At 41.6% G+C, this 19,650-nt stretch overlaps 1 protein-coding gene across 2 annotated transcripts in view; it reads left to right on the top strand.

Moving 5' to 3' along the window:
• Positions 1-15,378, top strand: part of prlh2r (prolactin releasing hormone 2 receptor) — a 60,286-nt gene extending 44,908 nt beyond the window's left edge. For both annotated transcript variants that reach the window (XM_039742137.1, XM_039742138.1), the window contains exon 2: positions 10,581-15,378. In XM_039742137.1, coding sequence (XP_039598071.1) covers positions 10,610-11,749 — 1,140 coding nt within the window. In that variant the 5' untranslated portion in view covers positions 10,581-10,609 and the 3' untranslated portion in view covers positions 11,750-15,378. The remainder of the gene's footprint in view (positions 1-10,580) is intronic.
• The last annotated feature ends 4,272 nt before the right edge of the window (positions 15,379-19,650 follow it).

The following is a 19,650-nucleotide window of genomic DNA, read 5'->3' as shown; positions in this document are numbered from 1 at the left end:
CACTGACTCACTTCCTCTGTACTCCATTTGCAGAAATATTGTAGTAGTTTCACTAAGAATGTTGTTTTGGGTAAAATTCAAGCCAGCTAGATAAATCTAAATGTAAGCAGTGGGACAGAAACTCGAAGAAATAGAAGAAAATGAAAGGGAAGTGTAATCAAGACAGAAAGCAGGAGCACTGTTCACACAAGAGGTGATGAGAGTCAAAGATGCACTGCCTCGTCTTATAGTCGGATACGTTTGAAAGAACAGGCCAGAGGAGATCTAATGGTGAGAGACCATGCATGGATTAAAAGGAAAGCACACAACAAGAATTTCTTACCTTTACTACTTTTTTATAATTCTTATGTGTATTTCAGGGGGGCTTTTGTTGTTGTTTTTTCATAATATTTTTGTAAAAAGGTAAATCTCCTCCTTGCGACAAAGTTCTATCTGTCTGTCTATCTACTGCTATGCTGGAGTGGATAACCTAATTGGAAAGTTGACAAGAAGCATACTATAAGATAATATATTTAAAGCATGTGAATAACTGGGACTCATTGAGCACAGCCATTTTCATAATGCATGTGGTTTGATGTGGTCAGTGCTGCCTATCTGAAGCTCCAAAGATGTGGCTTCAACTGTTGGCCCAGTCATTGCTTTTGCAGAGAACATGCATTCTCCATGTGTCCATGTATATTTTTTCCACGTTATCCAGTTGCTGAATGTATCCAAAGCAATGAAAGTTAAATTCATTAATGACAATTAATGTGATTAGAACATGGTGAGATTTGAGATCATCTTTGAAAACACAAAACTGCTTACTAAAACAAAGATAATTGTCAGAAAGCAGAGATCAGTGGGGTTAATGAAGTATCTAGAAAATACAAAATTAAAAAGTAAAAATTCAGCAACTACCCCACGATAGATGGCAGCACTTCAAAAAATTTCTGATCAACGCTCAAAATAAATGTTGTAAGTTGGAGGCCTACATATAGCAAAAAGGGGTCCCAGGACTCCAAAATGACCATAAAGCAGCCCAGATGAGGCTTACTTTAAACCAGCTAAGTCTCAACAGCTACCTAAAGGCTTCATCCAGTGCAGACCCCGAAAATAGGGAGCTGGTTTTAAAAGTTCAAAATGCAAAGAAAGCCCCAAAATACTGTATAACTCAAAAATGCCTCATAATGGGAGAGAGTCATGGCTTGTAAAGACAAGTCAAACAAGGTATCAATATTAAAGAAGAACATTTGTTAACAAAATTGAAAATAACAAACAATATTCAAAAGGGCTAAAAGACAACAAATCCCAATACACAATCCATCAGCACAATCCAAAAACCAGACGCACAAAAAAATCCCAGATATCAGAAATATCAAGAAGTAAAAATACTCACTTAACTCTAAATACAAGCAGAATGCAGCTTTCTTACCACAATATAAAGCCAGACGGAGGACTTGGCAGCAGTGAAGTCAGTGGCCCCGCCTCCTAGGGCTCCACCCATAAAGTACAAACCATAGAACACAATTACAAACGTAATGGAAAATAAACAAAAATACAAAAAATAATAATTTAAGATTGACAGTAAAATATAAAATACACATAAATACATGTAATACCATGAAAACAAACATATTCTAAAAGGTAATAAAGAAAAAAGACCAAAAAAATCATCCCAAATGGATAAATAAGAACATTATTAAAAAAAGTAAACCTGATACTTTCACTGTAAAATAAAATTTAAAAAGAGACAAAAAATTCTGACTTGCAGCAATAGGATACTACAGCAAGAAGTCTAAAAAAGCAATTGAGATGGCCAAAGAAGCAACAAAAAAAAATTGATAGTGAAGCCAAAACAAGCAGCAAGTAATTTTTTGAGTACAAGTGCCCCCAGGATACAAATGGAGAAATTGTTGTAACTGAGAAGGAAATAGTAAATAAAATTAACAAATATTTCACCCAATTATTTGTAAAGGAAGATATCAACAGAATGCCTCATACAGAAGTAAAAGTAAACTTTGAGTTCCAAGATTTTAAAACAGAAATGACAGATGTGCTTCAAGCCCTCAAAATGCTGAAGACTTACAGACCCCTGGACCTGGTGGGATTTCACCAATTGCAGTGACAGATGTTGTCTATAAACTCTTATTTCAGGAGTCACTTTAGAATGGACACGTACTGGAGGACTGGGAAGTTGCAAATGTGATCCTGGTAATGACAGATCAATACATTTTACTGCAGTCCAAGCAAAATTATGAAAACTATAATACTAAATATCAATTAGAAAAGTGCCTATATGAAAATAACAGCCAGCATGGCTTTATAATAGGAGGATTTTGCCAAACTAAACTTTTAGACTTTTTGAACAGGCAACTGTAATAGTTGACAAAACGTGAAGCGTACAACATCATTTACTTAGACTTTCAAAAAGCCTTCAACACAGTCCCACACTAAAGATTAATTATTAAACTTGAAGCCGTACGCATTAGAGGTAACCTACACAAGTCCCTAGCAGGACACACAAAGAGTACAGATAAGAGGAGAATGCTCCATGTGCAGCAAGGTCATCACTGGAGTCCCTCAGAGGTCCGGTCTTGGACCATTACTTTTTCTGATTTATATTAATTACATTAATTCTGGGATCATTAGTAAACTTGTCAAATTCACAGATGGTACTAAAATCAGAGAAATGGCAGACACTGAGGAGGCAGCAAAAACAATTCAGAAAGACTTTGACAAGCTACTGGATTGGTTGAACACTTGGAAAATGCAGTTTAACGTAGGAAAACTACAACATGTGGTCACAAGGAACATCAATTACAAATACAAAATGGAAAGCATGTCCTACAAAAAGCAACCTCTGGAAAGGATTCTGTGGCTTATGAAGCGATTAAAAAGGCAAATGAAATGTTAGAGGTTATATCGTAAAATCTGTCGAATATAAATTGAGGGATGTTATGCTCAAAATATATAATGCTCTGGTAAGACGGCATGTGGCGTATTGAAAGACATAGCAGAACCTGAAGCTGTGCAGAGGAGAGCAACTAAGTGTGTCCCATGACTTCAGGACATGTCGTAGTCTGACAGACTCGGATATTTAAAACTGTTTAGACTCAAGCGGAGGAGACTGTGTGGGGACCTAATCCAGGTCTTGTAAATAATCAAAAGCATTTGTAAAGCAGATCCAATACAATTATTTCAGCTCAATGGTGAATCACATATTTGAGGACTCTTTGAGTAAATTAAGGGGAAGTGCATTGAGGACTGATGGTGTCAGGAGGCACTTCTTTACTCAAAGAGTTATAGGAAATGGAACAAAATATTGAGCCATGTAGCTGAAGCAGAACCCCTGACAACCTTTAAGAAGCCTCTGGATGAGATATTGGGACAGCTTAGTTATCAGCTAAACAAATGGGCTCAATGGACTGAGTGGTCTTCTCTCGTTTGTCGATTTTTCTCACATTCTTATTGGCCATGCGTGAGCGGCTGTGTGTGAGGCTGCTGAAGAGTGACATCTATCCTGGATTCTTTCCTGAAGGCTCTGCCTTTCTGTGACTCTGTAGAAGAAGATGTTTGTTCAAAACATGAATAGATTTTAATAATTATTTGCGAAAATAATATGAATATTTCATTGATTAGTTATTGAAGCATAAAAGCAGGTAGATGATTTTGGAGAACCCTTGATCACACTCTTAAGTGGTGAGGATTTTTAGTAAAATATGATCTCAGATAAAGTGTTTTCATTCACTTCAGCTGCTCCTCATATACATCAGAGGATTTTAAAAGACCACTTTATTCACAATAGCACATATTTAACTATTACTTTTTTCTATCTCTTTGAAATTAATATACACTTTTCACAAAAGAAATAATGCAAGATGACATTTCTAGTATTGAAGATGAATTTTGATTAGGTAAACATGAGCTCCCCGCTTTACTTTCATTTTCTTTTAATCTCTAAGCGAATGTGAAAATTCCTTATTTGGTCTGTGGCAACATCATTCATAATTCAAATTTCTTTAAAAAATGTAATATCATTTCCAATCACACAGGGTGGCATAGTGAAGCAGTGCTTAGTGAACTACTGCTGCCTCCCAGATCTCAGCCCAGTCACCACCTGTGCCGCCATCGTGTATTCTCCCTCTGCCTCTTTCCTACAGCTCAGCTGGTTTTCTCCAACAACCATTTCAGGTTTATTGGCAGCCAGTTCTCTGTGAATGTGGCCATGTTACTGTATTCTGAAGTGTTATTCTCGAACAATGAAAGTGCTAAATCAGAGACACGCTGTAAAAGAAGCCGACGTCCGCTGAATTGGATAAGCGGGTTTGACATCGTTAGCTACAGCATGTGGTGCATTGAATGAGTGCTGGCGCCTGAAATGTTTCATTTCATACTAACTGAATCACCCAGCCTTGCCCAGATAAACTTGTATAATGGGTTAAGGTAGGAAAGCAAATATTTCTGTTTTTTATAGATGTTGACCCTGTTGTCAGTGATGGCTGAAACACTAGTGTCCTGTCCGACATGTGCACCATGTCTCTGACGATGACTATTGCCTCTGATTTCATGTAACCATTCCTAGAATTACTTGCTTACTCATCATTATCTCACATTATCATCTTAAGATGTTTCCTGCTCCCTTTTTTAAAAAAAAATATATATATATTCTGGTATAATAACTTCATCTTGTCCTCCTTATATCCTTGTATGAAGCTTCCTCATAACAAATACAAAGAGAGAGCTAGAATGGTGGTATGGATGACACTTTCCCCCTAACGTTGGGATATTTTGAACATGACTAAGGCTTCCTTAAAGACAATCATTTTGATTTTTGTTGGGGGCACATTTAAACAGATTCTTCCTGCTGCTGACATATACAGTTGCCCATGTGAGAAAAACAGCTGGAAGTTAAAGAATACATCACCATCGGCTGAACCGTCTTGGCGTGATGGTGCACTATTGGTTTTGCACCTCCTTCTTATATTACAACCCCATGTCTTGGTGGTACTTTTAGAAGGCATTGAATTCTAGATTACAGTAATGCACATACAAAATTTCAAGAACTTTGTTCTCAGCCATTTTGGAGTGATGCATTTGTTGCCCACTATTTCAATCAGGCTTTCAAATTTTGGAAATGCCATGTAGATGGTACAGCTGAAAAATCAAGCAAAGTGTAGGTCACACTGGTCAAACCGGAGCTCTTTCTGTCATCCTACTCGCCCTGCAATGAGCAACCCCTGTCAGGAGCGTCTCGGCTTTATAGTCACTGGATCGGAAGGGGCGGAGTCAGCCCCTCACTGGACTCTTTCTCTGTGCTGTGGGTGGAAAACCAGATAACATCAGCAGCAACAGCTTTCCCTTGTGTACCAGGATGGGTGACCCTGTGACACCCATACGTGACACTGTACATGCAAAGTTTCACAAAGACTGAGTCAGCCATTTCAGAATAATGCACAGTTTTTGGGTTGCCCCCCAACCCCCTTATACCCCCCCACCCTGATGAAATTTTTGAAACACCATATAATGTATATTTTAGCTTCGACCAGCGTAACCTACATATAAACCTACACTAAATGGCCTTTAAAAGTTTGTGGACACCTGACCATCACACTTATATGAGGTTGTAGGACATGGCGGAGTGGTGGCTCTGAGGCTAGGATAGTCCACTCTTAATTAATATCAATGCAAGGAGTTACACCTTCGCTTACTGCTTGGTGACTTTACTATTAAATGGCTCTGTTAAAATTCTCGTTGTAGCCTCTTTAAGCCGTTATAGCCATGTGTTTCACTCTTCTTGATCAGTTTTACTTTCCTTTTTTTTTTGCAAGAATGCTGTGATTTGGCTAATCGCGCAAACGCAGATGGGAATCTTCACTGTAGGCCACACACACACACACACTCACTGAGTGGCGAGGGGGGAATGGTGTAAAGATTATCACACCTAGTGATTCAACACATTCAGTAATTAGAGTCTGAGTGGAGTCGCCAGGGTTCCTGACATCTGACTCACCACTTCTTAATTGGAAATAAGCTGTCTTCCAGGGGTGATTCATGGCTCATTTGCTCCTGCCTTAGCTTATCCACTGCCCTTTGGTCAGAACATTTCTAAATGACTGGTGGCCTTTAGCTGATAATGACAGGTCATGAGAGAGCAAATAGCAAATATAAACAATTTGTAGTAATAATCAGCTCAACAGGTACAATGGGCCCAGACAGTGTGCCTCTGCCAGCTTTCTTCTTCGACTGCTTGTCAAACTGCCTGAACAAATAAAGACGGATGGATTTCCACCAGAAACAGAATAGTTTTGCTGCAGGTTTTCATTTTTTTTATTGTTCTAAAATCGTGGAGCCCACAAGGTTTAGTCTTCTAGTATCCCTGAAGATGAGAGAATCAGGTGACTTTCAGTGAAGTCTTAGAAGTTGGGTGTTTGAAACATTTATTATTTCCTAAATGTACAGCCAACTCCCTTATTTTGTATGACATCAGCTCTCGTCGCACAAACAAGCACTCTTCTCCAAGAAAGCAATTTGCCAGTGACCTTTACTAGGCCTGCATGACTGGTTCAACAGATTTAACTTGCAGCTGCTAATGCCAGATGTCACTGATCTGCAAAACCCTTCTTTCTTTCAATTCTGTTTTGACCTAAGTATCAGGAACAGAAATGGAAACCGAGGACCCCATCCAAAACATCTCCTGTTGAAATGCTAATCCTCAAAAGAAGAGAGATGCATGTGGCTGCCATAGAAAAAGTCGACAGGCTTACCCTGGGACTCCTTTCATGGGCTGCTGCTGCTGCAAAAACTGAAATCAGGACATAATGATAGACAGCATTTTGAAGTGAAACGTGTCAAGGACTGACTCCAAAACTGAAGACCATAGCTTGTGAGTCTTTGTGAAGTGAAGTCTCATCACTGCTCAGCTGTACTCATGGACTTGTGGCTAAAATAGAAGGTGAAGAATTCTAGAATGGCTGCTCCTGGAGGAACAGATACACAATTCTGGCTTAATATGCCATGAGACACCATTCGGCAGCGAGGGGTCTATTAACCATAGCAGCTTATATCACCAACTATGGACAATATGCAAGAAACAGTAGCTACAAAAGTATTCACACCTTGGAAGTTTCCACATTTCAATTTTAACAAACATTGAGTCATGGATTTAATTTTGCTTTTTGGCACTGATCAACAGAAAGAGACTTTAATTTCCAAGTTAAAACAGATTTCTGCAAAGCAGTCTCAATCCATCCATTATCCAACCCGCTATATGCTAACTACAGGGTCACCGGGGTCTGCTGGAGCCAATCCCAGCCAACACAGGGCACAAGGCAGGAAACAAACCCTGGGATGGGTGCCAGCACACAAACACCCACACACCAAGGGCAATTTAGAATCGCCAATGCACCTAACCTGCATGTCTTTGGACTGTGGGAGGAAACCGAAGAATCATGCAGACACGGGGAGAACATGTAAACTCCACGCAGGGAGGACCTGGGAAGCGAACCCGGGTCTCCTAACTGCAAGGCAGCAGCGCTACCCACTGCGCCACCATGCCGCCCGCAGTCTAAATTAATTACAAATATAAAACACAAAATAATTCATCACATAAGTATTCACCCCATTTAATAAGACAACTGCAAATCAATATTGGTTCCAGCCAGTTGGTTTTAGAAGTCACAGAATTAGTGAAATGAAGATCATCTGTGTGGGATTTCAGTTGATCGCAGTATAAATGCACCTTATCTGGAAGGTCCAACTTGTGGTCAATCAGTATGGTGGGCTAATCTACACAATGAAGAAAAAAAAACACTCCAAGCAAAGTCAGCGAATGGAGACCAGAAAATATCCAATTCAGTGAATATCCCTTGTAGTCAAGTTAAATCTGCCATTAAGAAATGGAAAGAGTGTGTGTGGCACAGCAGGAAATCTAACTAGAGTAGGCCGTCCAGAAAAAGAAGCAAGTTTTATGAGGGGGTAAATGGCAGAAGGGTGCCTGGTAGACTATGAAGTCAGCTTGAAAAAGGTTCTATGGTATGATGAGACCAAAATCGAGCTTCTTGGCTGTCATACTAAATGCCATGTTTGAACACCGCACATTGTTAAAATCATACCATCTCCATTGTGAAGCAGAGTTGTGACAGCATCAGGATGTGGGGATGCTTCTCAGCAGCAGGACCATGAAACTTGTGAAGGAAAATGAATGCAGCACAATCCAGGGAAATCTTGGAGGAAAACCTGATGCAGACTGCAAGAAGATTAGTTTTCCAGCAAGATAACAACCCCGAGCACAAACCCAAAGCTTCACAGGAGTGGCTTCAAAACAGCAATGTGAATGGCCTGGCGTGGCCGAGTCAGAGTCCAGATCTCAGTCCAAATGAGATTTTGTGACTGAATTTGCAAAAGGTTGTTCACTCACAATCAGCATGACACCTGAAAGAGTTTGAGCAGTTTAGCAAAGAAGAATGAAGAAAAACACCCGTGTGAAAATGTGCAAAGCTGGCAGGGACCTGAGCACCCAGACTCAAGGCTGTCATGGCTGCCAAATGCTGACTTGAAGGAGGTGAACACTTCTGTGATCCATTACTTTGTGTTTTATATGTTTGATAGATAGATAGATAGATAGATAGATAGATAGATAGATAGATAGATAGATAGATAGATAGATAGATAGATAGATAGATAGATAGATAGATAGATAGATAGATAGATAGATAGATAGATAGATAGATAGATACTTTAAACTTTACAGGAGCTCATGAGAGAGAAATGCATATGTTTCATATAAACCAGAAGGACATTTATAAGAATCAGAATGTGCCTCATATGAGATACTCGGTTCCCTTCGTTGTGTGCTACCTTTCATTTTCCAGTATAGTAGCCAGTAAGCAGTTTTCTGCAAACACATTCAGCAATGTCAGTCTGTCAGTACAGTACTCACCAACAGCCCTAGCCCTTCTAAACGTGAAAAACTGAAAAGGTTACACCGCTCCTGGGCTTCATGATGGCGACTCTAATAAACATCAAGCTGGCTCCTTTTGGGTTTCATAAAGTCAAAGATCATTATCTACACTGTTGTGACTTTTTTGATTATGGCCAAGACCTACAGTGCCCTAAAAATGTATACATACCCTCGGAAGCTTTCATATTTATATTGTTATATAACATCGAATCACTGAGGGTTTCATTTGGCTTTTTTGATGCTGATCAAACAGAGAAAGGCTCTTTAATGTCAAAGTGAAAACAGATCTCTGCAAAGTGGTCTAAATTAATCACAAATATAAAACACAAATTAGTTGACTGCATAAGTATTCCCCCCCGTTCAAGTCATCATTTAGTAACAGGTTTCCATCTGCCCAAAGAAATCTCACTACTGCATGCTGTTCATCAATGGTGCAGTCCCACAGCAAAGCATCCCCGTTCATTTAACTTTGGTTTCAAATGGACTAATGGCAGAGCGCTGCACTGTGTGTGTGGTTGAACTACCCATAAGCCACCAAAAAACGTGTCTCGTTGCATTAGCGTCTAGCCATTGTGCGTACAGGGTCATTTTCAAATTGCCTTTACTTTTTGATTTACCCTCGTAGAAGTCTTTGTCCTGCAGTGGGCTGGCGCCCTGCCCGGGGTTTGTTTCCTGCCTTGCACCCTGTGTTGGCTAGGATTGGCACCAGAAGACCCCTGTGACCCTGTAGTGAGGATATAGAGGGTTGGTTAATGGATGGATGCATGGATGAAGTCTTTGTCAAATTGAAATCTCTAAGCAAAGTAAATCACAAAAAATGTCTTTTAAAGTTTATCCACAGTCTTGGACAATGAGGAAACACGCAGCCCCAGCTTATAGTTTTATGCACCGGTGACGTCACGTGGCTCTTCTTCTGGGGTCGTGTCCCCTAGCAGTGAATTGTGGTGTGGTAGCACCAGCCCTGCAAAACACTAAATGGCAGCATGGAAAATTTCAAAAAAATAATGATACTTTCAATTCTAAAGGTTTCAGCCAAAAAGTAACAAAGAAAACAGTAATATAGTTACATTTCCTAGTGTTCAAAACTTTTGTGAACAATTACTCAAACTGCAACAAATGTTTTAGCTTAAAACATTAGTAAAGTTAAATATAACACAACACAAACACAGACCCTGGCATCCATTTCTGTCAGCTAGTGCAGTAGATATTCCTATAAAGATGAGATGTAGAAGTAAAGAACAAACCAAGAATCATCAGTTCATTTTTCTATATTCTGACCTGCTTTGATCTGAAGTGGGTCACAGTGGTCTGCTGGTGCCTACCCCAGCTAGCATAGGGCCCAAGGCAGGAACAAATCCTGGATAGGATGCCAGTAGATCTCAGGGTGGACACACACACACACGTTGGTCACAATTTAATATCACCAATCCACCTAACCTGCATGTCTTTGGACTATGGGAGGAAACCAGGAGTATCTGGTGGTAACCCACACAGACACGGGGAGAACATGAACACTCCACGCAGGGAGGACTCAGGACACAAACTCCGGTTTCCTTACTGCGTCACTGTGCTGCCTTCATCAGTTATTATGAAGTGAAAATGTGGATTTCCTTGCGCTAAAGGCTGTTCTCCTCTCTTGCAGCTCTCGACGTGCTTTGCTCATTGGCAGACATGAGTCCTGATCTCAACGAGACTTGGATGAACGCCTCCTTCTCCACCGCCTACTCCTCCTTTGCTGGCCTGGACCTCCTCTTCCTCCTCAAGCCTCTCTTTATCCCTCTGTACACCCTCCTAGTGCTCGTGGCTTGCATTGGCAATCTGCTGCTGATTCTTCTCATTGCCCTGACAAAGAAGCTGCACAGTACCACCAACTTCCTGATTGGTAACCTGGCAGCAGCTGACCTGATCATGTGCCTCTTCTGTGTACCCCTGACTGCCTCCTATGCCTTTGAGCTACGTGGTTGGCTTTTCGGCAGCTTCATGTGCCACTTTGTCATGCTCATGCAGGTCGCCACTGTTTTGGTGGCCGTCCTGTCCCTCACTGCTATTGCTGTGGACCGCTATGTGGTGGTGGCCTATCCCATTCGCAGAAGAATCAGTCGGCGCTGTTGCCTTTACCTGGTATGTGCCATTTGGCTGGCTTCACTGGCGCTCTCATCTCCCACCTCACTCCACACAAGTTACCTTGACCTCAGCCCCACTGGCCACAATATGACCATATGTGAGGAGTTCTGGGCAGAGCAGGATCAGGAGCGACTCATCTACTCCTGCTGTATCCTCCTTCTCTCTTACCTCATTCCGCTGTCGGCTGTCTCTGTCTCCTACTGCGCCATTTCCCGCCACCTACGCAAACGGAGCGTGCCTGGCGCTGCTGTCACGGCATCCTCTAACCGTGAGAGATGGGCACGTAAAAAGTGCAAGACCTTCCGGCTACTACTGATCTCTGTGCTCTCATTTGCCCTTTGCTGGCTACCTCTGCAAGTGGTCAACCTAATCCGGGATCTAGATGTCGATTTTGTCATCTTGGACAAGAGTTACATCAATGTGGTGCAGGTGTCCTGCCATCTGGTGGCCATGAGCTCTGCCTGCTACAACCCCTTCATCTACGCTTCCCTTCATGACAAGTTTCGCTTTTACCTGGGCAGGTACTTCTATCCACGCCACCTGCAAAGGCGCCAACAGCACACTGGCAGCAGCAGCACCATCACCTCTCACCGCCTGACCCGGCTGCACACCTGCTCGACTTTGGTGGACATCCCGATGGTGAATACTGACCAGTTGGTGATGGAAAGACCTTATTCTTGCCACTAAAATTTAAAAAGGAGTCCCAGGACAACAACTCTTCTCCTTCAGCAGAATGATAGAGGACTTCACAGCATGGCTAGAGATGAATCCGTTTTGTCACATAATTATTATGCATGAATGCTCCCTGATCAGAGGCTGAAAATAGTGAAGCTTTCATTGATATAGTGCCTTTCATTACTGCAGTCTTACTTGTGAGGAATAAGTATTTACATTTGAGTTTTCTGTCTGGTTCTCTTATGGACCGTCAACGAGCTTCTTCATGCATTTTGCAGTCTGAGCATGTGCTTTGTGGTGGTGTTCATGACGAAAGGTGTTATATAAAAACAAAGGTTGATTTGCTGAAATTTTTATTATGATGCACAGTTTTAGCAAACGCTAATACATGCAGACAATCTTGCAAGAGTCAGGTTTGATGGATGAAGGTGAAAGAGTTAAAGGGATAATGAGAGTTGAGGAGATGGTGACTGATAGGATAAGAAGCAGGGTGGCTGGAGGGGTGGCTGGCGGAACAAAAGTTTCATTCAGCATCAGACATTGTGCGGTTTCTCAGAACGTGGACAAATAATAATTAGCCGAGAAATGTGACAACTTTATTACATCGTACGAGACCCCGCCAGCCATCTGATTTGCTTTGAGACATGTGAAGTTCTCCATAAAGGTATGCCTGGGATGCAAATGTGCAAATAACGAGATATGTTTTATTAATGCCCAGGGAAAGGAGACGGACGTCAGGGTGCACTTTGTGTTATAAGCCATTTAGCTTCAGGTGTATGAATGCTTGTGTGTCATTAGCAGCACATTAAAGCTTTCTTTGCTGCCAGCTTTTAATATGAGAAGAACATACAGTAGAGTAGTAGCAATGGAGGCATTATGATTACTGTATATAAATAAATATAAAAGAATAAAAGCTCATATAGTGAAAGTTCTGTATTTGGAGATGAAGGGGTCAGCCATTCTCACTCAGAGTTAAGGTCTTCTGTCAAGATGAAGATGGCTCTTTCTTCAGTCCACTATGCGTACCACTCATTTATTTGTGACCACCAGGGGGCGCGCCAGTTCCCCAACACCCGACACAATAGACACAGGCACAAGTCCAGCAGCACATGTTTTATTTACAGGTGGGAAACGTTTCCCAAACCGTTCCCACAAGCAGCACAGTACAATAAGAACAGCACAATAAACAAAGCACACAGCACTTCTTATCTCTAACCTTCCGCCTCCACTTCTCCTCAAGCAAGCGTTGAGCGTCGTCCTCTCCCTCCCGACTCTGGCTCCGGGAATGAAGGTAGATGGCTCCTTTTAAGTGATCCCTCAAAGTACTTCTGGTGTCCTGTTGGCTTGGCCCGGGAGCATTTCTGGGTAAGGCTGGAGCCCCAGTGAGTAGGGTGCCCCAGTCCCCACAGCACTCCCCGGTAGCACCCAACGGCGCCTGACAGGACTGAGTTACAGAACTCCAATTACCATGAAGCCCTGTGGGCAACCGTGGTACTGCCGCAACCCAGGGGGACTGCCATCTATCGCTCTGGGGGTGATAATGCCCTGAACATTCACATTCTCTCCCCTAGTCCTACCACCACAGAGGTGTCCCTGCTGGACAAGAGTTTTTAATTTTAAGAAGTGATTTTGGTGTTTCAGGTGCCTGAGTACCACCTGCTTAATGTGGTAATGCATTACTTTATTTCATCAAGCAAAATAAAACCACATTCAGGGAAGAGCTTTTACAATTCATGAGTCTGTATTTCGGAGCAGGCATTTGAGGGTCTCCCCATGTCTGTGTGGGTCTTTCTGTTATTCCAAAGACATGCAGCTTAGGTGAGTTTATGATGTCATAGCAGCCATAAATGAATGGGTGTAGGGTATGAGTGTGCCCTGCTGCAGCTGGAGTCCAACCAGGGTCATTACCTTCCTTCTGCCCAATGCTGCTGGTCTACACGGTCTTGAGGTTGGGTACAAAATGGATGTGTAGATGGATGCTAAGCTGCAGTGTGAGTGAAATTAAATGTATGGAAGCAAGACAACTCCATTATGTGCAATGATTGTAGGCTCACCAGGTCTTCAGCAAAGTGGACATCCACAAGGAAAGGCAAAATGAAGGATTTTCTTAAAACAGAGGGCACAATACAAACAAGGCAGAGATTCAGGCTTCAAAGTGACAGGCTGGATCAAAAGGGGACGCACAGTCCAGAGCAGTGTCTATGATGTATTCTTTGTAGCCAATATTTTCATTTTCTTTTCTTTTAAAATTACAAAAAAATGATTCATTTAACAAAACCCAGACAGGTATTTACCAGTACTGCACAACATCCAGTAATCTGTACTGCAAGCTGTGGAAAAGGTGACCAAAGAACAAAAACCTGCAGCCACTGCAGCCCCCTCAGGACCAATTTTGCCCACCCCTGAGTTAGAATATATGAGTCTTCATTAAATAAACTGCATTATGCACAGGTTTGCAATCTTCAGAACTTTTACTTATTGTGAAAAATACCCAGTTAGTGCTCCATTGTTCTCTGAACACTGAAATCTTACTGGTGCTGTGAGATACACAATACATGAGCTATAGAGAGTGCTGTCACATCAGCCTAATGACATCACATATACACCTTCTGCAAACACCGTCAACTTGTGGCCAGTGTCACCCAGAATGGCCACTTCTCCTGTGACACACATGTTCTGCATGAAGGACCGGCGATGGTGATGCTCGCTTTAACAGCAGAGACTTTTTAGCTAAAACTTCTTTATTTGGAACATTTTTATAGTTCTATTTAAAGTTTTCAAAAGTAAAACCAAAGTTTATGAGTAGAGGACATCTTTTTTTCTTTCTTTTAGAGACGAGTTTGGTGAGTTAGACTAAACAAAATGTCATTAACACCACTCTGCCATAAACCAGCATTAGTTAGTTAGCGGAATGGAGGGCAGAAACATGCCATCTCAGGCTAAAATAAAACAAAACAGAGCGACAATTCACATTTTCTGAAGATATAATCATGTCTGCTTTCTCACATAGCCAGAGACCCTTGTCACTGATTTATAACCAATCAACATTTTTATAAAATGTGTTTACCAAGACAACCCACCAGGCTTTAGGGGGTCTAGAGGGTTACTTAGGGCATCTCCATGTACTGTATATATAACACACTTATTTTTTTATCTTTTACACAATCTTTCAACAGAATGCTACTGGTCTTCAGAGGAAAGCCATGCAGGATGTGAAACCAGCATAAGTGAAGCCCTGTTATAGTTGGCTCACCATTAATTTTTTATTAGCTTTTTTGTATGGATTTTCTATCCAATTTCATTTTGTTGCGATGTTAAATTTTAATATTTTGGTATTTTTACATAGTTTTAAGTTTTTTTTTTGCTTCGCTCCCTCTCCCACCATTACTTATCATCTATGTGAGAGGAGAGAAAGTTTTAGATTCGTCAAATATTTCGATCTCCGGTTTTCAACAGATCTCACCATTTTAGGGCCCCCTGATATCTCGATGATAAGTGTGCATGTCTGTGTGTAACTGAGGACGGTGTAAAGCTAAAATGGCTAAACGGAAAAATACCAAACTCGAAATTTAAGCTTGTTATGAAATGATAAAGCATTACGATTAGTTTTTGAGCCAAATCATTCAAGAGAAAGAGGCACTCTAGAGGAACCCTCAAATACGGTAATTATGCAATTAATTATGCATTCTTTTCGTCAATTGCTATCGTAATGACCTATTTTAAGATCAGAAATATCAGCATCAGAGCAGTAAATAATTACTGAAATTTTATGGAATAGTTCAGGTAACTTGGTTCCTAGGGTGCAAAGCCTACTGACGTTCACATCCAAATTTTTGTTTTTTGCACTGCCATATTTGTTACCTCAAGGAACGCTGCCATTTTGTAGCTTTTATTGTGTGTTGCTAAGTCAGTTGCTGCATTGAGACCCACCAGAATTTATGTTCTGCTGATTGCACAAAAGGAAAACTAGTGAGGCAAACTGACCAGGAGATGGTTAAGGACAAAAATCAGAATCAAAATTATAGACAAAGGTCAAACTGGGAAGACCAGAGTCCGAAATCTTACTCTTGGATAGCCAAAGGTCACTGCCAGAAGAACGATACACACAAATCTCACACTGCAAAAGTCTTTTAGAATATCTGGAAACTCAGCTGACACGAGACGCTGACCTTTATACTGGTGCCAGTGGGATGTCACATGTCGCAGCTTCTGTAGCGATGGAGTTTGAAACAAACAACTAAAAGGTACAAATTGCAGTGCGCACTGGGAAACAAATATAGTGGTGGGAAAAGATGTTAAAGCAATTAACTCAAAATATTAAACTATTCAAGAAAACTTAAAAGTATTTAAATTTAGCACCCTAACCTCTCCCCCCCAAAAAATAAATAAAAATGGCTGAAATTAGAATGAAAATACAAATAGAAAAGCTAATGAAAGAATTGATAACAAGCCACAAAGTGAGAGCTCACAAGTGCCATGATGAGTCAGGACATCAGCGTTATAAACCTGTAATGTGAAGTCTATCACTACTGAAAAGAAAACAGCAGGGAAACAGATAATATTTAACTAGCTGTCCCCCGTGGCTCTGCCCACGTAGTAATGATAAAGGACAAACTTTAAAAATTAATAAACAAACAGGTATCACTAGCTAAGCAGAGGCAAGGTCCACTCCAAAACATGGTGAGAGGTACTCCGGCTCAAACGGTAGCTGGCACGTGAGTGAGGAGGACCCCACCTGGCTCCCCGCTCCTGACATCACGCTCCCCCCCGCCCAGCCCCGGCCTACAGCCGTTCTCTCGGATTCGCACAAATAAATTGCTCCTGCAAGCGAACTATTCGCACGTTGAGCAAAGTCGCAAAATCAACCGGAATGTTCAAGCAAATAATAGAAAAAAAACGATCTCTCATGAAAAGTGGAGAGACAGACAGACAGACGTTGGATTTTATATAGAGAGAGATATTCTTAATCTGAATAACAGCAATGAAAATAACTATTGAAGAAAATTAAAATGATGTATTGTACATGACAATGACTTGTGTATGCAGTACCTGTGTACTTCTGTGGGGCTCCTTTAAACACCACACATGAAATCAGGGGCTCAGCCGTACAGTTCCAGTGACCCTCCTGCAAGTTCATGAGCAAGAGGCACAGCAGTGATGGGTGCTGCAGCGGCCCTACATCTGGCAAGAGTCTGGACAGACTGCTGGACTCTAACCTGAAAGCTGGGGCTTCAGTCCCCGACTGTGTGACCTCGGCTGTGCTCCACTTGTAAAAGTGTACAAACTGTGATATACTACTACATATGGTATGGAGTAAACCTCACAGGATGGAGATTCAGTATATACATTAAAGGATGTTTGTTGGGTTCGTTTAACAGCCAGCATCCCAGTTCTGCTCTGGAGCAGTGCAGGATTTCATCATACAAAATGGCTGAAGGACTCACAGAATTGCCCTCCATCAGTGATCATACAGTGCAGTCACAATCTATTAATAATTTACAGTGTTATGATCTATCTATCTATCTATCTATCTATCTATCTATCTATCTATCTATCTATCTATCTATCTATCTATCTATCTACTAATTCAGGGGATCCCATTAATCAGGAAACATATATAAGCAAGCCATAATGCACACAAAGACATTAGTCTTGACTGTAGCCATGTTACAAGACTTAAACTCTTACAGGTCTCGGCCATCAAGACTTCATGACAGTTGTCGACTTGAACCCGGACACAGGCAGATGGACATCTTAAGTTCACCACACAACCTTTATTTACAACTATTTACAAGTCAATTTATGTGCACCACAAACCCCAGTGCCTCTTGCACAGTTCCCCCAATGTCCAGGCCTCACAATGCCTCTCTCTCCTGGCTGCCTCTAGTCCTCCCTCCAGCTCCGTCCTCTTCCACCCGACTCTCGCCCCTGACTGGAGGGAGGCGGCCCCTTAAATAGCTCCAGCTGCTTCCCGGCACTCCTCCGTAGCCACGCCCCAGTGTGGCGGAAGTGCCGGCTGCGCACCCGGAAGCCGTCCGGGTGTCCCCTGTCGTCTTCCCCCCAGCACTTCCTGGTGTGGCGGAAGTGCTGGGCTCCAGGGATATTCAGGCACCGGGGCGCCGCCTGGCGGTGGCCACGGGTCCCTACAGGGCTGGGCTTCCAAGCCCTTTACCCGAGGCCCCCAACATAACCAGGGAGGACGCCCCCTCGCGGTCTGGAGGAGGCACAAGCTCTCCTCCGGTCCTCCTGGGCGTCCCACAGTCTAAATTTTTTGTGGGTCAAAATTTCAAAGTGCGTTCAGCTAATTTTCTTTATTTTTGAGACAAGAGTTTTGTTAATAGATAATATTTATAATGTATAAAACTAAAACAAAAAACAGACACTATTTAGTAAACCTAATTTTTTCTAAGATGTCTTTTCTAGAATGATCCGGTTTTGAGGTTTTCCTTCCTACTTTACATTGCCCGAGGTCTGCTTTTAGCCAGAATAATTCCAGTGCTGAAAGAGGGATCCCCTTCTTATTCTCAAAGTCTGATTTTTTTTTCTTAATACAATTTTAGGACTCTTTTTTTTCTAAACTGTATTTTCCCCAGTTGTGTCAGCCTCTGCCCCTGTTCCCTGCTGGATTTGGGATCTTTACTAGCCTCACCAATTCCCAAAGCCCTCCAGCATCCTGCCTCAGAAATCTGAAGTCACCTTTGAACCAGCACTGCTGTTGGCCCATTGCAGTCTCGTCCTTCATGTTACGTCTGTTCCATTATGCGGTTGCCTCCATAAAAATGAGCTGAAGAACTGCAAAACCATTTATTGTGGATGTACTGACTGGAATGGAGGCCAAAGTCTAAAATGAGTGGCTGCATGTTTGTGGTTTACTATCGAACCGCCATTGTGACTCACAGAAGTACTGTACTGTATGCTTCAGTGGAGACTTCTGTATTTTGTAACTTTGTAACTGCATTTTGAATGATTAATATTTTAAAATGATCTATATGTACATGGCTGCTCATTGTTCTATGTGTAATGCTATTAGGTCTCACTTTTTATTTTTTGGGAGTTAATAAGAAAATGATGCTTTGGCAATTTTGCAGGAATGTGGTCTCTTCTTTTAAAATATGCAACTTAAAGTTGATTCTCAGTGCTATTGAAAATTAAAAGTAAATTGAAGACACAGTCACTGTATTGTATGCATGTCTTCTTGTAGATTCTGATTAAAATGTTCTCTTGCCCATGTGTCACTGCACCTTGTCCTGATTTATAACCAATACTGCCAAGATGCTGTATGCACCAATAGCAGCTCTGAACTTGACTAAACACGTTAAAAAATGGAGGAGGGCTTGAAGAGAAACATGTGTACCCCTAGAATCTAATAGAAATTCTGCAATTATCAACCTCTCCAACCTTAAAGAAGTGATGATAAACCCATGGCTGGCATATTGGTGCATTGGTTAGAGTTAAGTGTGCCTCTTCACCATTGGTGATAAGTCTGTAAGTTCCCCTCATGTGTCTGAGATGTCTTGGTTAGGCTGTCTAGTGACTAATAACCGAGTGTTATTAGCTCTGAATCAACATCATAACAGGACTGGTCACTGCTTTTGCGAAAAGACGTAAAAAGGTGTTCATAAAAAACAATGAATGGATGGTAACCACTCCTAAATGGGATCACAGAATCTCAAAAGGTATTGTGAAGATATAAGATGATCTTCAGAACATCTTTAAAAGACAATTTACAGTAACAAAACAAAAAAAAGTTTCATATGGTGACAGCATGGACGATTATCAAGTGCGTGCCTTAAATCTTTTTAATGATATAACCCAGTTCTTTTCTCACACTGCTGGTGTCCTCCTTGAGAGTTGTTCAGACTTTTCCAGAATGCAAACTCAAGCTCCTGTCCCTAAAATCAACTGTCTTAGGT

This window comes from Polypterus senegalus, chromosome 18 (genome assembly GCF_016835505.1).
Source record: "Polypterus senegalus isolate Bchr_013 chromosome 18, ASM1683550v1, whole genome shotgun sequence".
Taxonomy (NCBI): Eukaryota; Metazoa; Chordata; class Cladistia; order Polypteriformes; family Polypteridae; genus Polypterus; species Polypterus senegalus.
Note: the sequence above shows the minus strand (reverse complement) of the source record. Positions and strands in the feature narration are given on the sequence as shown.